Source organism: Aegilops tauschii, chromosome 7 (genome assembly GCF_002575655.3).
Source record: "Aegilops tauschii subsp. strangulata cultivar AL8/78 chromosome 7, Aet v6.0, whole genome shotgun sequence".
In the NCBI taxonomy this organism is placed as follows: Eukaryota; Viridiplantae; Streptophyta; class Magnoliopsida; order Poales; family Poaceae; genus Aegilops; species Aegilops tauschii.
This window is the reverse complement of record NC_053041.3, coordinates 527,917,492-527,935,628: the sequence shown is the minus strand read 5'-3', so window position 1 is coordinate 527,935,628 and position 18,137 is coordinate 527,917,492. Positions and strand designations below refer to the sequence as shown.

At 47.4% G+C, this 18,137-nt stretch overlaps 1 protein-coding gene and 1 pseudogene across 1 annotated transcript; both read left to right on the top strand.

The window, feature by feature from the left end:
- The first annotated feature begins 10,491 nt into the window (after positions 1 to 10,491).
- On the top strand, positions 10,492 to 15,670 carry LOC109742545 (mitogen-activated protein kinase 12). The gene is made up of 11 exons (XM_020301637.4): positions 10,492 to 11,313; positions 12,421 to 12,829; positions 12,961 to 13,088; positions 13,168 to 13,227; positions 13,625 to 13,774; positions 14,036 to 14,191; positions 14,279 to 14,416; positions 14,507 to 14,580; positions 14,679 to 14,780; positions 14,889 to 15,120; positions 15,264 to 15,670. The coding sequence occupies exons 1-11, from the start codon at positions 11,104 to 11,106 to the stop codon at positions 15,339 to 15,341; spliced, it is 1,737 nt and encodes a 578-aa protein (XP_020157226.1). The 5' UTR covers positions 10,492 to 11,103; the 3' UTR covers positions 15,342 to 15,670.
- Positions 15,671 to 15,739: 69 nt separating this feature from the next.
- LOC109742546 (uncharacterized) lies at positions 15,740 to 17,120 on the top strand (annotated as a pseudogene).
- Positions 17,121 to 18,137: the final 1,017 nt, after the last annotated feature.

The window sequence follows — 18,137 nt, the reverse complement described above, 5'->3', positions numbered from 1 at the left end:
TGTATAACGCCTAAGACGTAGGAGGGCCAATCCGAAGATCATGCTGTCATCTATGTCGGGTAAAAGTATCCCTCGCCGTGGCCTTCAATCGTGTACACACCTCCGTAAACATGCCTTGATTCTCCACACGTTGTAGAGACGACCATAAACGTACCATTTCATGATAACCTGCAGAAGAGGGATTTAAAGAGACCGTGAATGAGAGAAATAGGAAGAAGGACCATGGACACTATGTGGGACGGAGTGTGTGTATGTGTGTGTTAAAAGGAGCGCACATTGAATTCACTTCTCTCTTTTTTTACCCAAAAGACGCATTGAATTCTTAAAAAAGAATAAACATGTTAAAAAGGCACGCCAATGCACTCTTATGATTTTTGTTTTGCGGACATTGTACATGAACTTGCTAATCTCAAACATGTTATCCAAATAACTCTTGCAATCCTTTTTCTTTTGTCAACATAACAATTTAAGTTTTAAACTTGATGAATGCCCTGTGATCTAAATATGCCCGAGCAAAGTAGTGCATGGCGGTGTCCTAACAAACACGGTACACTTTTAGTTCCTCCACGCCATATTCTCCATAGCCAACAGAGTCCCTAGACAAGTCTGGGTATATAACTCGCCTAAGTCATGGGCCCTCAGACGTGACTTATAATCTTTTTGATCAGTTTGATTAGCCGTTGTTTGTGCTCTGACGTGACAGGCAAAGTAGATGACTGAATCAACTTCACTTGGCAGTCGCACATGTTTGGTTGTCGATGTACTTCACAGGACATGTGCGCGGGGAGAAACTGTTCAACACAAATAGGTAAAGTTTGGTAGGCACAGCGTGCTGCTCAGAAAGTGTGATGTACAACAATAGTGTAAGTGAAACAAACACTAGCCTGTCTAGCCTTATAAATCTACCGCACTAGTGGCCAAGTTTGGCAAAAGTGTAACCATACGCCAAGCATATGGAAAAGTGTAACTACACCCCAAAACTGCCAAAACGTCTCTGCATTTGTGAAGGGAAGGAGTATATACCAACATACTCATAATTCCCGCAAAAAAAAAAAACACATACATATAGTCAGTTTTTATTGGGTTATCATGTTCTCTTCTCTTTTAAGATACCTCCCTAGTTACACGTCCTCTATCGCGTTTTTGCCGGTCTTGGTGGTGCCCACGTCTTTCATAGATACATCGCTTACTTTTAAAATTGGTGTCGACACAAGTGAGTGTCTTCGCTGTTAGATCTGGTGTTCCCGGTCTCGATCGCATCGGTATGGTTCCTCCTTTTGTGACTCGGGCTTCAATTTTTCGCCACTTGAATTGGATCGTCGGATCTGCGTCCTATCAAAATCAAGGCGGATCCTTAGTTGATGCGGCATCTTCTCATTCATCGGGTCCATCTCTCGTGCGCCATCGGGGTCTCCTTGCATTAGCCGATGGACATCACTTCCTATTTCAACTTGCACCTAAGTTTGTATAGTTGGCTTCTCCATTTACCCCCACCCCCACCCTCCGTATGACGAAGAAATGACATTTTAAGGTAAAGTTACATGTCTGATTGGCCTGCCATGGTCGTTGCTTGCCCACCAATTGGTTGGCACAACAAGGTCTCCCGCACCTGAGACACTATGTCTAGCTATTAGTCTTGTAAGGCCATGCAACACCTCTTGGTGGACCGCGTCTTCGCTAATACACTTGGCACGTGGTTCTTTCCTGGGTTAGATCCACAACACGCCCGTGGCCATCAATAATAGCTTTCCACAAGTTGGACGACCAGCATCTGCGCCATTGCGGCGAAGACGCACAAGGGTTCTTCTATCCCGATCATGCTCATGGTTTGGTCCATCTTGAAGGAGCGGATCACCGCAATCTTCGATAGGCGTCACCCTGGGTGTTGCTCGTTGTGTGCATTTTGTCAAGTCTGAGGCACATGACTGGGCTAGGGCTTCACGATTACACGTTTCCCCCCTCGTGGTCTCTTGTAACCTTTTTCAAGGCCTTTTTGGTCTTGTACATATTCTTTTGTCTATGAAATACATCGAGACACACTCATGCATTTTCTTGACCATTCATGCCTTTGTGTGTGTTCCGTCTATTGTATTTTGGTCCGCCGAGAGTTGGCTTATTCTCTCTCCCAGTTCTCTCAATTATGCACATTACAGAAAAAGCTAGATAACAGACAGCATGTCTCTCTACATCTCTTTTGTCCATAGACTAGAGTCACAAAACTTTAGGGTTGAAGAAGTCACCACTACAAAGTGGGAAGGAGAGCTGTGCTCAGGATGGCGACTCCCACCTCCCACCTCCCACCCCGTGGCGACTCCCATGGCGATCCTAGGGCTTAACCCTACGATCTCCCTCCGGTGACCCCTATGGATGGCCTCCTCCATTGGGACTTCTCCCCCGGCCTTAAGGTCGAGGCACAGGTGCGTGCACGGTTTCGATCTACGGTTCACTACGTCCCCAACCCCGGCTTCAAGGAGTTCTTTCTTGAGGTTTCTTTCTCCTCGGCTTCCTTTCCCCTCTCGGTGGAGTCTGTTGGTTTGGCTCTCCAATCTTGTATTGGCGGGATCAGTGATGGGTTCAATGTTATACGTTTGGGTGTTCGTCATTTTCGGTTCTCGGTGGCATCAAATCGTGTGGGTCATTTCATCTTTGGCTTACGAGACCGTATCTGGCCGGACTTTATCTGCCACTTTCATTTGCATCGTGGAGTGGTCTCTCAGCCCCGGATCCAATCTTGGTATGCGGATACTGAGCTTAATGGTCTGGCTTCTTCCCCGGGTCCGGCCATTAGATCTAAGTGGTTATCTTCACATCATAATGTGCCTATGGATCTTGCTTCGGTACCAGTTTTTCAGAAATTGGTTTTGATCTCGCCGCCGACGGACTTACATTCCGGTGAGCCTCCTGCGGAGATTTCTTTTGGCAGTTTTTTGGCTCTGGTTTCTAAGGATAATTTTCGGATTGGGACCATATCTTTACCTATCTCCTCCGATATTCCGGCCACGTTACCTTCTTTTCGAGGAGAGTTGTTCACTAAAGGTTTATGGGATTCCATTCCCGATAATACTCTGTATTCTATCCTGGATGGTTGGCAGGCTGGATATGATAATGATAGTGTCAAGCTAATGGTGCAAATTACGTCGGTCCCAACCAAGGATTATATTTATAAACGGCTCAAACATTGTTCCATTTGTGATAGACTTGGACATGTTGCAGAGACTTGTACTGGGATCTTTTGTCAATGCTGTGGGGATGTCTCTGGGGATTGTCCCTGTTTCTCTTCACGTACAAACTCTCACAAGCATGTGCCATGCAAGGTGGGCCCGGCTCCTACTGCTTCTCTCTGCAATGCTTGTTCCGCGACTGATCACACAGTTAAGTTATGCCCTAGGCTTTGTCGATGTTCCCTTTGTCACCGTCTGGGTCATGAGGCCCGTAAGCCCAGTTACTGCAAAGCTATACCGCATTGGGCTTGGATACAAAAATCACCGCAGGCAACACAATCTGAGAGGATCTTTCCTCGGGGTGAATCGGATAAGTCTGTAGTTGGTAACTCTATGGTTGTTGGTATGGCCCGCGCTATTCGGGATACGCGTGCAGGCTGGGTTTGGAAACAGAAACAGAAAATCCCACGCCTCTCGGACGGGGCCACCTCCCATTGCTTGACGATACGCCTTCCTGGTCAGGGTGTAGTCAATTCCGCCTGCCAAAAACCCCAATCGGGTGAGCGGACGCCTTCCTCGAGCTTGCCACCTCCACTTTCATTGCCATCGCCTCCGCACCAGCTACCGCTCCGCCTTCCACCGGCGACCTCTCCCCCGGCGGCTGCACACTCTCCGACATCTCGAGCTATGGCAAACTTCCCGGTGCGCCCGTTCTCCTTCGCTCCGGACGGATCGACCTTTGATCGGGGCCCTTCCCATCGAGTTCAACGCCATGTCATGGTGGTGGATGATCCTCCCCTCAACCACGATAGGTACGCCATTGTCTCCGTCGATCCTCCAGTCCCTTATCATCAAAAGGAGTTATGGCTTGCCGAGGTCTGCCGCATTATCACTGTGGATTTAGAGTATGATTTGGTGGATGATTTCATTTACCCGCTGGGCATAGGTTGTGTGGTTTTTGCGGATATGGAGAGTAGAGATGCTGCGATTAGAGAGGGGCCTCACGCCCTGACTGATGATTCCACTTTTTCCTTAGTTCCTCATGATGAAAGTATAAATATGCGCATGCCTGCTTTCGAATATGAGGTTTGGGTCATGTTTCTTGCTTTTCCTATGGATTATCAGACGGAGCACTATATCCATAAGGCCGTTTCTAATTTTGGAAAACTTCTTGTCTGGCCGCGTCCGGGTCATAACAAAGCTCGAGTCCTGGTTTCAGTGTCATATTAAGGATGTTGTTGAGGTACCTCATAGTCTCTTGGTCACGAGAGTTGGATTGTTGCCGGGTCTTGCTCGTTCTTGGTCAGTTCCAGTGTATGTGCTCAATGGCAGAAATACAATCCCCAATCTCATTGGTAATGAGGATGTTCCTCCCCTTCTGAATGCTTCACCCCACCCATATGAGCTTCCATACTACACCCTCATGCAGCAGGCAAGAATTGATGAGATGAACGCGCAAGATGCTCTGAATGAAGCTGCTTGGAATGCCCCGGAACCTGAACAGGAACACATTCAGGAGAATGGATGGCGCATGTGGCCTGTGGTTCCTCCACCATACACATGATTCAGTTTCAGAAAATTCTTCCAATATGATGGGCCGTCTTTGATGGATGGTGTGGACCCGGAGCACAATATTCAGGACAATCTATCTGATGTTTGGTCTTCTGATGCTGAGTTTCAGGCTGTGGAAGCGCTGGCAGATAGTTTTGTTCTTGGGAACCCTGCTGCACGTCTCGCGTTCGTCAGAGCGGGTGGAGATTCTGTCAATTTCTTTGTGGCTGTCGACCGTGAGCTTCTGCTTTGGATTGGGGGGATGCTTAAACGCATATATACGCCTGCACTCACTTTTGAGCAACCTGCATCAGTTATGCTACCTCTGAATCCATTCAGGGTCATCCAAAACCAACTGAATGTTATAGCTGCGGCCTGGCTTGAAGGTGTTGTCCCAGAGTTTGATATTCTGTCAGTTATTTTTGGTTCAACCTTTCAGTTGGGTGCTGCTGTCGTCCCCATTTCTTTGCTGCAGGAGTCTTGTGATATCGGGTCTGAGCTAACTGATGCTGATTGGGAGCTGTCTGCCCGCTCTCCTGGTCTCAAAGCAATCCCTCAGCTTGTATCTGATGATGCAGAGTTTCAGTCAGCCTCACTGTCAGATCAAGGTACTGCTCTTCAGGTGATTGCCTCCTCCTCTCTATACAATGCACCTCAGTCTCGTAATGTTCTGGTGCCGCTCGACACCACTGCCGTCAGAAGAAGTACAAGATCAAACAAATATGATGGCTTTAAGATCAATCAGGCTACTGACACCAAGTGCTCCAAGTCAAGGGTGAAACCCCTTGAAACCTCGTTTGTCACTGTAGTTTCTTTGGCTACTGCTCCTGTGCAGGTTGTTGCTGATGCATGTCCACCTCCTACTTTGATTGAAGAACTCCAACAGATGGGCAGCCGTTGCGGGATTGCGCAGGAAGCTCTATCTCCTGAGAAGCTCCTGGATGGCCAGCGCTCATCCTCTGGAGCCAGCGACTGATCGCTCCCTTGCCAATGAATAAATCGTGGAATGTACTGTCGTGGAATATCAGAGGCATCAATTCTGATAAAAAACTTTTGGCTCTTAGGAATGCTATTGATACTAGCGGTTGTTCTGTGCTATGTATCCAGGAAACTAAGCGTGAATCTTTTGATTTAGCGTTTATTAAATCTTTCTGCCCCAAACGCTTTGATAAGTTTGTGTTTTCACCTTCTGTGGGTGCTTCGGGTGGCCTTATTACTATCTGGAATAGTTCTGTGTTTGTGGGCACGCCTTGGTATGTTGATTCATTTGCGGTCGATGTTTCTTTTGTTGCTACTCAATCCAGTGAATCGTGTAAGCTGATCAATGTCTATGGGCCTTGCACGGGTCAGCGTAGGGTGGATTTTACGATTGGTTGTTTGATCTAAACATACCTAATGATGAAAACTGGTTGATCCTGGGCGATTTCAACTTCATTCGCTCTACGAGTAACAGAAACAAACCGGGTGGCGATGCTGCAGATATGTTGCTCTTTAATGAAATCATTCGGGCGCAATCCTTGATGGAACTCCCTGTAAAGGGCAGAACATACACCTGGAGCAACATGCAGGATGATCCTCTGCTCGAACAGCTGGATTGGTTCTTCTCATCCACCTGCTGGACCACCTCCTTTCCAAATACGATGATCCTGCCGTTGGGGAAACCGGTTTCTGATCATACCCATGTGTGGTAGCAATTGAATCTAAAATCCCCAAGTCCAATCTTTTTCGCTTTGAGAATTTCTGGGTCAACCACGAGGGTTTCTCTGATGTGGTTGCTGCCTCCTGGTCCAAGCCTTGTCATGCTCAGAATTCTGCTGCTATCATTTGTAAAAAACTTAAAACATTGAGATATGATCTCAAGAGATGGAGTAGAGGTATCTCGAAGCTGAAAAAAATGATACAGAACAGCAATGAGGTACTTGCTATGATGGACAATCTTGAGGACAAAAGATCTCTCTTTATTCAGGAGTCAAACTTTAGACGTATCTTAAAACTCCATTTGTAGACGTTGCTCAAGTATCAGAATGAGTATTGGAGGAAAAGATATACGATCAGGTTTTCCAGGTTTGCAGATGAAAACACCAAGCTCTTCCAATCTCTGGCCACTGAGAGATATAGGCACAACTCTATTGCTACACTTCGCCAGGATAATGTGGAAATCAATGACCATGTTGGCAAACAGGGGGTGCTGTATAAAACCTATAAGGAGCGTTTAGGTTCTTCTAAACCCACTAATATGCGATTTGATCTCTCTAGAATCATCCGCAGGATTGAGGGGCTGGACCAATTGTCGGCACCCTTCACCAATGAGGAGATTGACGCTGTTATTAAGGAAATGCCCAGTGACAGGGCTCCTGGCCCTGATGGCTTTAATGGATGTTTTCTTAAGAGTTGCTGGCAGATCATCAAAACTGACTTCTACAAAATGTGCCATGATTTCCAAGCTGGGGGGCTTGATATCACCAACATTAGTGAGGGCTACATCACTCTGATCCCTAAGATCTCTTCTCCAGAAACTGCGAATGATTACAGACCAATCACTTTACTGAACTGCTGTCTGAAAATCATCACAAAAATCCTGGCTAATCGGCTACAGAAAGTCATTCTTAAAATCATCCACAAGAACCAGTACGGCTTCATTAAGGGGAGGACGATCCAAGATTGCTTGGCGTGGACCTTTGAATATATCCATCAATGTCATGCCTCGGAGCGGGAGATAATCCTCCTCAAGCTTGACTTCGCCAAGGCGTTTGACACGATTGAACATGCTCCCATGCTTGAGATCATGAAGCATATGGGTTTTGATGATAAGTGGCTAGGTTGGATGGAAACGATTTTTGGTTCTGGGGTCTCTTCGGTACTCCTCAATGGAGTCCCTGGTCGGAAATTTCAATGCAGATGTGGCGTGCGGCAGGGTGACCCTCTCTCACCGCTTATCTTTGTCCTTGCTGCGGACCTCCTTCAAGCTGCGATTAATGATGCGTTTGCCAGCGGCCTTATTGATCTTCCTCTCCCTCGGGACAGTTCTGGAAATTTCCCGGTCGTGCAATATGCTGACGACACGATATTGGTTATGCAGGCGTGTGCTGACCAAGCTGCCCGTATGAAATCTATTCTGGAAGACTATGCTGCATCGGTAGGTCTAAAAATCAATTTTCACAAATCAACTCTTATCCCCATTAACATTGATCACCAGCGTGCTAGTGAGTTGGCGGGGGTGTTTGGATGCTCTGTTGGATCCCTACCCTTCACCTACCTTGGTCTCCCGATGGGGACGACGAGGTCCAATGTGTTGGATCTTATGCCGATGGTGCACGCAGTTGAGAGGAAGACATCCACAACACTTTCTCTGATGTCGTCGGGAGCAAAACTGACCTTGGTTAATTCTGTCGTGACGTCGATGTTGATCTACGTAATGTGCACAATCAAATTACATCCGAAGGTGGTTGAACATCTGGATAAACTGCGCCGCTATTGTCTCTGGGCAAAAAATTTCTGATGATGGTGTTAAAAACAACTCCCTTGCGGCCTAGGAACTTGTCTGCCGTCCAAAGCGGTGTGGTGGCCTTGGTGTAATTGATATCAGGACACAGAATGTAGCCCTGCTCTTAAAGCATATGTTCAAATTCTATAACCATGAGGATGTCCCCTGGGTGGAGCTGATTTGGAGCGCGTATTACAGAAACAAAATCCCTCATGCAACTGACACTGTTGGTTCTTTCTGGTGGAAAGATGTAATGCAGCTCAATGGGGTCTTTCGTGGGATCACCAGGGTCATCCCAGGCGATGGTTCTAGCTCTCTGTTTTGGAAAGATGTCTGGCTTGAAGGCGATGATGACGCTCCAATCATGGAAGTGTACCCGCGGGCTTTCTCCTTCTGCCTGAATGAGGATGACTCCGTTGCTAGGGTTCTCACTGCCACTGATCCGGCCACGATCTTTAGCTTACCCCTCTCGACCCAGGCAAGGGAGGAGGTCAGACAAATCCAGCAGGCCTCGATGCAGGTGTGTGTGGCCGATGGCCGCCATGACACCTGGGAATGCATGCTCGGGCGCTTCTCTTCGAAAAAATTCTATGATCATTGTTACAAGGAGATCGTGGCTGATGAGGCTTTTCGCTGGCTTTGGAAGGCCAAGAGCCCGATCAAGTTTAAAATGTTTGGGTGGTTGCTTCTGGTGGATCGACTGAATACCAGAAATATGCTTAAACGTAGACACTTTGCTGTCACGGGGAACAATTATTCCTGCATGTTCTGTCAAAGCCCCCCCGAGGAAACCGCTGAACACTTGTTCTTCTTATGCCCCTTTAGTCAACAGTGCTGGAGTAAGGCTGGATTGACCTGGCCGATCAGAGGCAGTGGAATAGCACTGCTGCATGGGGGCAGAGAGACCTGGCGACAGCCTCTCTTCATGGACATTTTCTGTTGGCTGCTTGGAGTTTATGGATGGAGAGAAACAATCAACATTTCAGAGGGATACAACACTCATTCGGGTCATGGTTGGCTAGATTCAAAAATCTCTTAGAGCTACTGATCCATAATTGCAGAGAGGACTTTCATCCTTTCCTGTCTAGTTACATTGTAAACTTCGGACATTAGTGCTGTAGCTACACTAGACCACACGGCCGGGGGACCGTTTAAATCCCCTTGTTGTAACAGCTATGTAACTGATCCTTTGTGAGTAATACAAAAGTCAGTGGGAGCCTCTCCCACTGTCGTTCACTTTTCAAAAAAGAAGAAGTCACCACTATCATCTTGCTATCGACAAAAACGTCGTTAGTCGCTAGCAGAACAATCCAATTAATGAGACACCAAGACATAAAATACAGTGTTTAAATTATTGACGGGTTGGGGATACAACAACCCCTCACAAAGATCCAACCAATGGTTGGCCCTCAACTTTGGGCTTATTTACATAATAGAATTAAAAAACAATAAGAAGAAGAAAACATGGGATTGACGAGTCACGATATGATAATCTGAAAAACTCAATACTATTTAATATAGTGAAGTTGATAGTGCACTGAAAATTAATACTTGAAAACTTTGAGGAAGAGAGAGACAAAGAGAGGGACATGAAGGGATAAGGGAGAGACTGGGATAGAGAGTGCATTGAATTTCTCAAAGGAACAATAATGTGAATGAGTCACTGGCTATAATCTTGGTGACATGGTGAATCTGCAAGCATGGCAACACGCTTATCTTCGACAACACACACCTCATCTTAGTTCACCCGCTCGATATGATCGAAGTCGAGGCCAGGTAACGGGTGGGAGGGGTCCAACGCCCTCGATTCTTGTGGTAATTTGTGCCCAGCGATCAGAGGCGTTTGGTTGTAATCGTCGGGTGTTGTTCGTCTCAAGGCTTGTGTGTTTTGGTCACGCCATAGTCGCCTTATGCTTAGTACTGTAATCGCCGGGTGTTGTCCATCTTAGGGGTCGTATGCTCTTTCCATAAACACATCAAAACGCGAGGCTTTTGCGTTTTATCGAAGAGGAAAACTGGTATGGGATTCCTAGGGAACCGCGGGCACATTGGTGCATCCTGTTTGAACTCGGTAATTCCAATCATTTTATCCACATCACTCTTATAAATCGTAAACTAAAGCATTCAAATCTTAAACTTGATGAGAACCTTTTTTTTTCCAGATTAACTTGGTGAAAACCCATACCCCTAAAAAAAAACTTGGTGAAAACCCTGCGACCCAAAGATGCCCGAGCCGACCAGTGCTCGCCGGCGGCCGAACAAAGACGGTACATTTGAGGCTCCCCCACGCCACATTTTCCACGGCCAGCAGACAGCCCCCTACGCCCTAGACGACAGTGGACTCCGGGGCTGCGTGTCCGGCTCGCCCAGAAAGATCGATGCTTTGCGCACCTGACCACAGCTGTACCGGAATTCCGGCACCACCACCCATCCATTGATCCATACCCCTGGCGCCCGCGATCCTTCCCGGCAACGGCAAGCCGGTCAATCCTCTTTCCCTCCTCCGAGTCCGGGTACGCGCCGCGCGGTTCGTTTGCCTTCGTCAACACACACCGTGTGTGAGCGAGCGTGTGCTGTGACAGCTTGTATCTGTCACCCGCACGGCAAAAAAACGCAGAGGCGAGGGCCGAAAAAGGAGAGAAAATTCCTTCCGCCCCGCCCCCAAATCGCGCCGGGCAGTATAAGAGCAGAGCAGACCCCGCCGTTTGCGCCCCGCATCCAATCCGTCCGTCCTCAGCGCCGACGACACCGCCGGGGACAGCGCGGCGGAGAGAGTGAGTGAGCTGCCTTGAGTGGCGGCGGGAGGGGGAGAGGCAAGAGGACGAGGAGGAGGAGGAGGAGCTGTGGGCTGTGGCTGGAGGAGGCGGCTAGCAGCTAGCCAATGCCGCAGGGGTAGGGAGGGGATACATGGGGGGAGGGAACGGCATCGTCGACGGCTTCCGCCGCTTGTTCCACCGCCGCACGCCCTCCGGCTCCGTGCTCGGCAGTTCCAACCAGTCCTCCGCCGGCGAGGACTCCTCCGACGTCGAGGCCGCCGAGGGCCTGGATCTCGTGGGCCTCCGCCCCATCCGCGTCCCCAAGCGCAAGATGCCGCTCCCCGTCGAGAGCCACAAGAAGGTGAGAACAGTCAGTATTCTGATGCTCTCTGCTGCTTATTCTCGATGCTTCAGTTTGGGGGTCGGGAGCTTCTGGCAGATGCTATCTCCATTTCTCGTGACCCTCGATTCGTCGTCACGGCGAGTTCTTAGCCAAGATCGGATCTTTGCGGCACCTGCTTAGCTTCGATACGCCACTACCGTACAATACTAGCTTGCCTTTCCTTTTTATTTTCTTTTCCTTTCTTTTACTAGTAGTTGACACGGCAGGTGAGCTTGATTCTTCGATCCAATTTCATATCTTCGGATCGATACGACATAGGCGCTACTGCTTGTGATCGAGTTACCGATCGACCTGCCGCTTGACTGATCTGGGAAAATGTAATGCAAAACGGAATGTTGTTTCTTCAGAGATGCGTAGCTTGAGCATCTGCTGCATAAAGCCGGTGTTCTTTTGGGCTTCTCTTCACACTTTTTTGTTGATTTTCAACTACTAAGGTTGCTTTCAGCATCCGTATTGCACTTATCCGGAGGGGCTCCTCATGTCCAATTTGTCCACTTGGTTCTACAGCGACTGAATCGGCCACTGATCAGTTAGGTTGACATGGTCTGGACCTCGTGCTCAACTGCTCATGTCTACCTCACTCTTGCACCATGGTGGCTGCTTCCTTAGTTTCTCAGTAAACCTGACCATTTCCCTGATTGCTCATTACTGAGAATAGTCCTTCACCTACCGGCCTAGACTTTTTTCCGTTTTGGGGATTCGGGCTATGTGTTCTGGTGGTGGTAGTGTAGGATTTCTTATAGGAGCCCAACGACCTGGGGACTGGAACCGGTCTAATGCATTGAGGATCCACATTGTTAAAAAAAAATTATGTTTGGTCAAAATAAATTCTAGGTGAAGATAATAAGCCATAACCAAATGTATTTATAACCTTATAGGTGTACGCATTACATTTGCTTTCCTGTCGAATTGCTTTTACTGATCAACTATTAAAGTAACCTTAGGTTATTTCACTACTAAGTACTTCAACATAATTCTGGATTCCTTCTTCAGTTTCTTCAATCCAAAATGTTCCATACATGAGTAACTGGCTTTAACTTGCTCTTGTGAATTCTGGTCTTGTAGAACATAATGGAGAAAGAATTCTTCACAGAGTATGGAGAGGCAAGCCAGTACCAAATCCAAGAAGTTGTTGGCAAGGGGAGTTATGGAGTAGTTGCTGCTGCAATAGATACCCGCACCGGCGAGCGGGTTGCGATTAAGAAGATCAACGATGTGTTTGAGCACGTCTCGGATGCCACGCGCATCCTCCGCGAGGTCAAGCTCCTTCGGCTGCTACGTCATCCAGACGTGGTGGAGATCAAGCACATAATGCTCCCTCCTTCTCGGAGGGAGTTCCAAGATATATATGTTGTTTTCGAGCTCATGGAGTCGGATCTCCATCAGGTCATCAGAGCTAATGATGACCTCACGGCGGAGCATTACCAGTTTTTCCTTTACCAGCTTCTCCGCGCTCTCAAGTACATCCATGGAGGTAAGTCAATGAATGCTAATCTCCATGGATCTGCTAGCCCATTTATTAGCACAATCTTTGAGTTGATTTACCAAATTGTGATTGGACTTCTGTTCATATTTCTGACATATTTTGCTGTTTATCTTGGACAGCTAATGTATTTCATCGCGATCTGAAGCCCAAGAATATACTGGCCAACGCAGACTGCAAACTGAAAATTTGTGACTTTGGACTTGCGCGTGTATCATTTAATGATGCTCCTTCAGCTATATTTTGGACGGTAAAGAGCTTGTCATTGTATGTCATAATTCACATTTTACTATAATTTCTTACTTTTTGCATTGTTTTTCTTTGTGAAGGACTATGTAGCAACAAGGTGGTATAGAGCCCCTGAATTATGTGGCTCCTTTTTCTCGAAAGTGAGTTCTTCACTCCTGAACTCATGAAGTCTCATCCAAGCAAGATTAATGCTTTTGGAGCACTATATGTGCAGATGCTGTCTTTATATTTATGATATATTTATTGTGTTACATTTATAGATCCCTATTGCTATTTTTATTTTTCTTAAAAAACTCTGTAATCTACAGCCTGTACTAAGTAAAGTATACAAAATTAAGGATTAAACAGTACAACAAGTTTTTGTTGTTATTTCTCATTGTAATTGTGCATACGCCCAGTTCTTCTGTCAAAACAAGCTGCAAACTAACTAAATCAGTTGAAAATTAGACTAGTAAAATTCATGTAGAGACTTAGTATACTCTCTTTGCAAGTGTCAGATTCGTCCCGTCATTCTGATAAGAGCCCATTTTTGTGCAGTACACTCCTGCTATTGATATTTGGAGTATTGGATGCATATTTGCTGAGCTTCTCACTGGACGGCCACTCTTTCCTGGGAAGAATGTCGTACACCAGTTAGATATAATAACAGATCTTCTTGGAACTCCATCATCAGAAACCTTATCTCGGGTATGTTTGTTCCCTGTCCCTTATTTTTGCTTCATTCACTCACAAGGTACTTCAACGTGATTCGTTTCACTAACAAGATGAAACAATGCATCTCATTCCTGCTGCGCCCTTAAGTAAAATGCATTGTAGGCTGCTAGAGCAATTCCCCAGATTCCATCTAGTTATATATTTTTGATATATGCTGGCCTTTCAGCTGCAAATTTTGCAATGGTACATTAGGTTACAGGATTAATAATTTACAGCTGTCTATGCCCATTGCAGATTCGAAATGAGAAGGCCAGGAGGTACTTAAGTTGCATGCGAAAAAAACACCCTGTACCCTTGACTCAGAAATTTCCTAATGCTGATCCATTGGCGGTTCGCCTACTGGGTCGTTTACTTGCATTTGACCCTAAAGACCGGCCTTCAGCTGAAGAGGTAAACTCTTCTACATTTGTGTAACAGTTTCACAAACACATATGTATCTTGATATGCTATAATTTTGTCGTGTCCGTAATTCTTCAGGCTTTAGCAGACCCATATTTTGCATCTCTTGCCAATGTGGAGCGTGAGCCTTCAAGGCATCCAATTTCGAAACTTGAGTTTGAGTTTGAGAGACGAAAGGTGACAAAAGATGATGTTAGGGAATTGATCTATCGAGAGGTAAGGAGGCATAGTTTGGGTTCCCTATTTTGTGTTAATAATATATTTTATGTCTCTCGATAATTGATTATTTGTTATGAGAACAAACAGATTTTGGAGTACCATCCACAGATGCTGGAGGAATACATGAAAGGTGGAGACCAGATTAGCTTCCTCTATCCAAGGTGTGCAACGCGGACTTGCTTTAATTTTGATACAAGTTATCGGACTTAATAAAATACGGAGCTAACATATCTTTATATGGGCTATTATGATGCTCCAGTGGTGTTGACCGCTTTAAACGGCAGTTTGCACACCTGGAGGAGCATTACAGCAAAGGAGAACGAGGTTCCCCGCTGCAAAGAAAGCATGCTTCTCTACCAAGGTACATATAACACCGCAGCCATCAGAAATCCGAAGTGCCGAGCTTCTTACCCTGATCACGGTTAATCGGTTATTTGTGCTGAGTTCTGCATTGACTTGTGTGTAACAGGCAGAGAGTAGGTGCATCAAACGACGGTAATAATGAACAGCATATTAGTGATCAGGAGATGAGTGCAGAGCCTGATGCCCATGGCACAGTGAGCCCTCAAAAGTCACAGGATGCAGCCGGTGTTGGCCAGAATGGTCTGAGCCCTACCAGCTTGAGCTCGCGGACCTACCTCAAGAGCGCGAGCATTAGTGCTTCCAAGTGCGTCGTTGTCAACCCGAATAAACAGCCAGAGGTACTAGTGCTGTCCAACCTGAATTCTTCGTTGATTATTGCAAACGACTAGGCATGGCATAGCTCTGCACTATCGACGAATAAGAAAGGATGGTGGTGCAAGTTGAACTCAAGCACTGACTCTTTGTTTCTATTATTGTTCAGTATGACGACGCGATCTCTGAGGAAACGGAAGGGGCCGTCGACGGACTATCCGAGAAGGTCTCCAAGATGCATGCCTAGTGCAGCAACAACGACGGAAGTCGGCACCACATTTCTCATTTCTGTCAGGTACACCGGATGCTGATAGCAAAGCAGTGCACTGCAAGTTGGAGATGGTTTAGCGAGTGCATGTTCCTGTCAAGCGTCGTTGCTGCACGCAGGGGCTGGCCCTGCATGGATTGATGTATTTTTACACTCAAGCTCGCAATGTAACACCGAGATTTGTTGTTCTCTAGCATCTACTACTATACGTGATTGCAACGAACGGACCAAGACATCTGATGAACACTTGTCATGTTTCCCTGTCGAACATCCTTAATATATCAAGAAGCGTTGCTGCTCTGCATCTATATCAACAAGAAGTGCTGAGTTTCATTTCCTTTCTTTCGTGTTTGGATAAATGTGGCAATCAAGCTGAACCCTGAGTACAGATTTAGAAACATCTAGTAGTGTATTTCTCAAATTGAATGATGTTTCCCCGTCATTTGTAGCCTAGTTTCAGCATCGAGGTCGACGGCATTTGCCAAGGAAGTTGCCGCCTCTTGGTGCGTGATTCTTCCGAGACTGATGATGACGGGGGACGACCAGACCAGTCTCAGTTCCTCCCGGACGTGTGCGATATGGCAATGCAATTGTTCTACGGTCTACAACATACACAAGACAAGTCCAATGGATTCTCCAGCTGTGATCATTCATCTATTTATTGCAGGTCTCGTTGTACTGTACTCCCCAATTTGTCTCGACTCTTGGATCAGTTACTTGGTAGTAGTACATCGGTGAGTTCTCTGAAGCACCTCCACCCGCCGCCGGTGAGTAAACTGCTGCCTTGTTTGTTTTACGTTGTTGACACGAAGCTTGGAGCAGGCGCCGCTGAGATTGATGACGGCTTATGCTATGAAGAAATCCCTCCTCTTGCTGCTGCTCCTGAACTCCTGCTCACCGTCGTGCTCCGGCACCGGCACCGGCTCCAGCTCCGACGACGAGCCCGACGTCCGCTGCCTCAAGAGCTTCCTGCGCTCTGTGGTTGATCCCGGCGGCGAACTGACATCCTCGTGGAATTTCGACAACGCCACAAAGGGCTACATCTGCGGCTTCACCGGCGTGACGTGCTGGTCCGCCGACCAGAACAGGGTCTTGTCTCTGCGCCTCCAAGGCCCCTTTCCCCGGGGCCTGCGGGACTGCGCGAGCATGACCGGCCGGCGCCCTCGACCTGTCGAGCAACAGTTTCGCCGGACCGGTCCCGGCGGACATCTCGCTGCAGCTCCCGTTCATAACGTCCCTTAACCTCTCGTACAACGGCTTCTGGGGTCCGATCCCGCCGGGCATGGGGAGGATGGATCTCCTGAAGCTCGTTGACCTTGGGCACAACCAGCTCAGCGGCGAGATCCCGTTGGAGCTGTTCAGGCTTCCTTATCTGGATTCGATGAGTGTCGCGGGCAACTCGTTGTCCGGGCCTATCCCGTCTTTTCTGCAGAGGTTTCCGGCGGCGTCCTTTGCCGGCAACGGCAACGACGGGCTCTGTGGCGCTCCGTTGGATCGTCTTTGCCCCGCCTCCGCGAGGAGTGGAAAGCAAATCAGCGGCGGGTCGAGTGTCGGGGCGGCTGTCGGGTTCGTCCTGGGCTTTGTGGTGGCCTTCTACTTCCCGCAGTGGTTCGTTTTCTCCCGGAGGCTCCACCCCTACGTCTACCGCTTTCTCTGAAGCTTCCTCGTTCATGGAATTCCAGGAAGCCGGATGGGCACTTTGGACTATGGTTTCAGCTTTTTTCATGGCGGCAACGTATATAGATTTGTCTTCATACATACTATGTGAACCTTGGCACTGCGTTTCTGTCAGGCACAACCCAAGAAGCAGAGCAATGCACAAACCGCAGCACACAAGCATCGTTGCAGATGGTTTAGCGACCATGGGAATATATGATCTTGATTCCCATTTCTGTCGACCATGGGAATATATGAGCGAGTGGCAGATGGTTTAGCGACTGCATGTTCCCGCCAACGCCCAGCATCGTTGCTGTACGCAGGAGCTGGCCCTGCATTGATTGATGTATTTTTACACTCAAGCTCACAATGTGACACTGAGATTAGCTCGTACATCTATCATCTATGAATCATTGTAACGAACAGAGCAATGCATCTAAACACTGTCCTGTTTCCGTCGGGAGTCCTTTATAATAGATCAAGAAGCGTTAGGGCTCTCTGCTCTGCTCTGCTCCAAAATACTTTCGTGCTTGGATCAAGTACTACCTCCCTTCAGCGGAGTAATTGACAGAAAACTATCACATTTGAGGTCCGACTGAACTACCACTTTCAAATAAGTGACAAAAACTACTAAATTTTTTAATTTTGTGACTAAAAGTTACCACTTTCAGATAATGGCCAGTATAGACGATTTAAACGCATTTATGATATTCGGAACCCATCCGCCGGGGCTGACGTGGCGGAAAACCCAATTCCGTCGGGCTGACTTTCCCGCCATGTCAACCCTGACGGATGGGTCCCGCATGTCATAAATGTGCTTAAATCGTCTAAGCTGACCATTATTTGAAAGTGGCAGTTTTTAATCACAAAATTAGAAAATTTTGGTAGTTTTCCGTCACTTTTTTGAAAGTGGTAGTTCAGTGGGATGCGAACCCCAAATGTTGTAGGGGGGGGGGGGGATGCTAGGCTCTCCCTGTACATAGTAAAAGTGGGCTAGATGTAGGTGATGCCTTGGGTGCACTTGTCGTCATGTTGTACAAGTGTTTTCCATCAGAGATAGCGAGTGGAGGATGATGGATACCCTCCTCCCTCTCTAGTTGTCCTCTAGGGTGGAGGCGC

Bases quoted from the DNA above. Each gene is read 5' to 3' on its own strand.
- LOC109742545 (XM_020301637.4), top strand. From the start codon at position 11,104: ATGGGGGGAGGGAACGGCATCGTCGACGGCTTCCGCCGCTTGTTCCAC. The intron at 13,089-13,167 runs GTAAAGAGCTTG...TTCTTTGTGAAG, and splicing joins CTTCAGCTATATTTTGGACG to GACTATGTAGCAACAAGGTG. The intron at 14,417-14,506 runs GTAAGGAGGCAT...GAGAACAAACAG, and splicing joins GGGAATTGATCTATCGAGAG to ATTTTGGAGTACCATCCACA.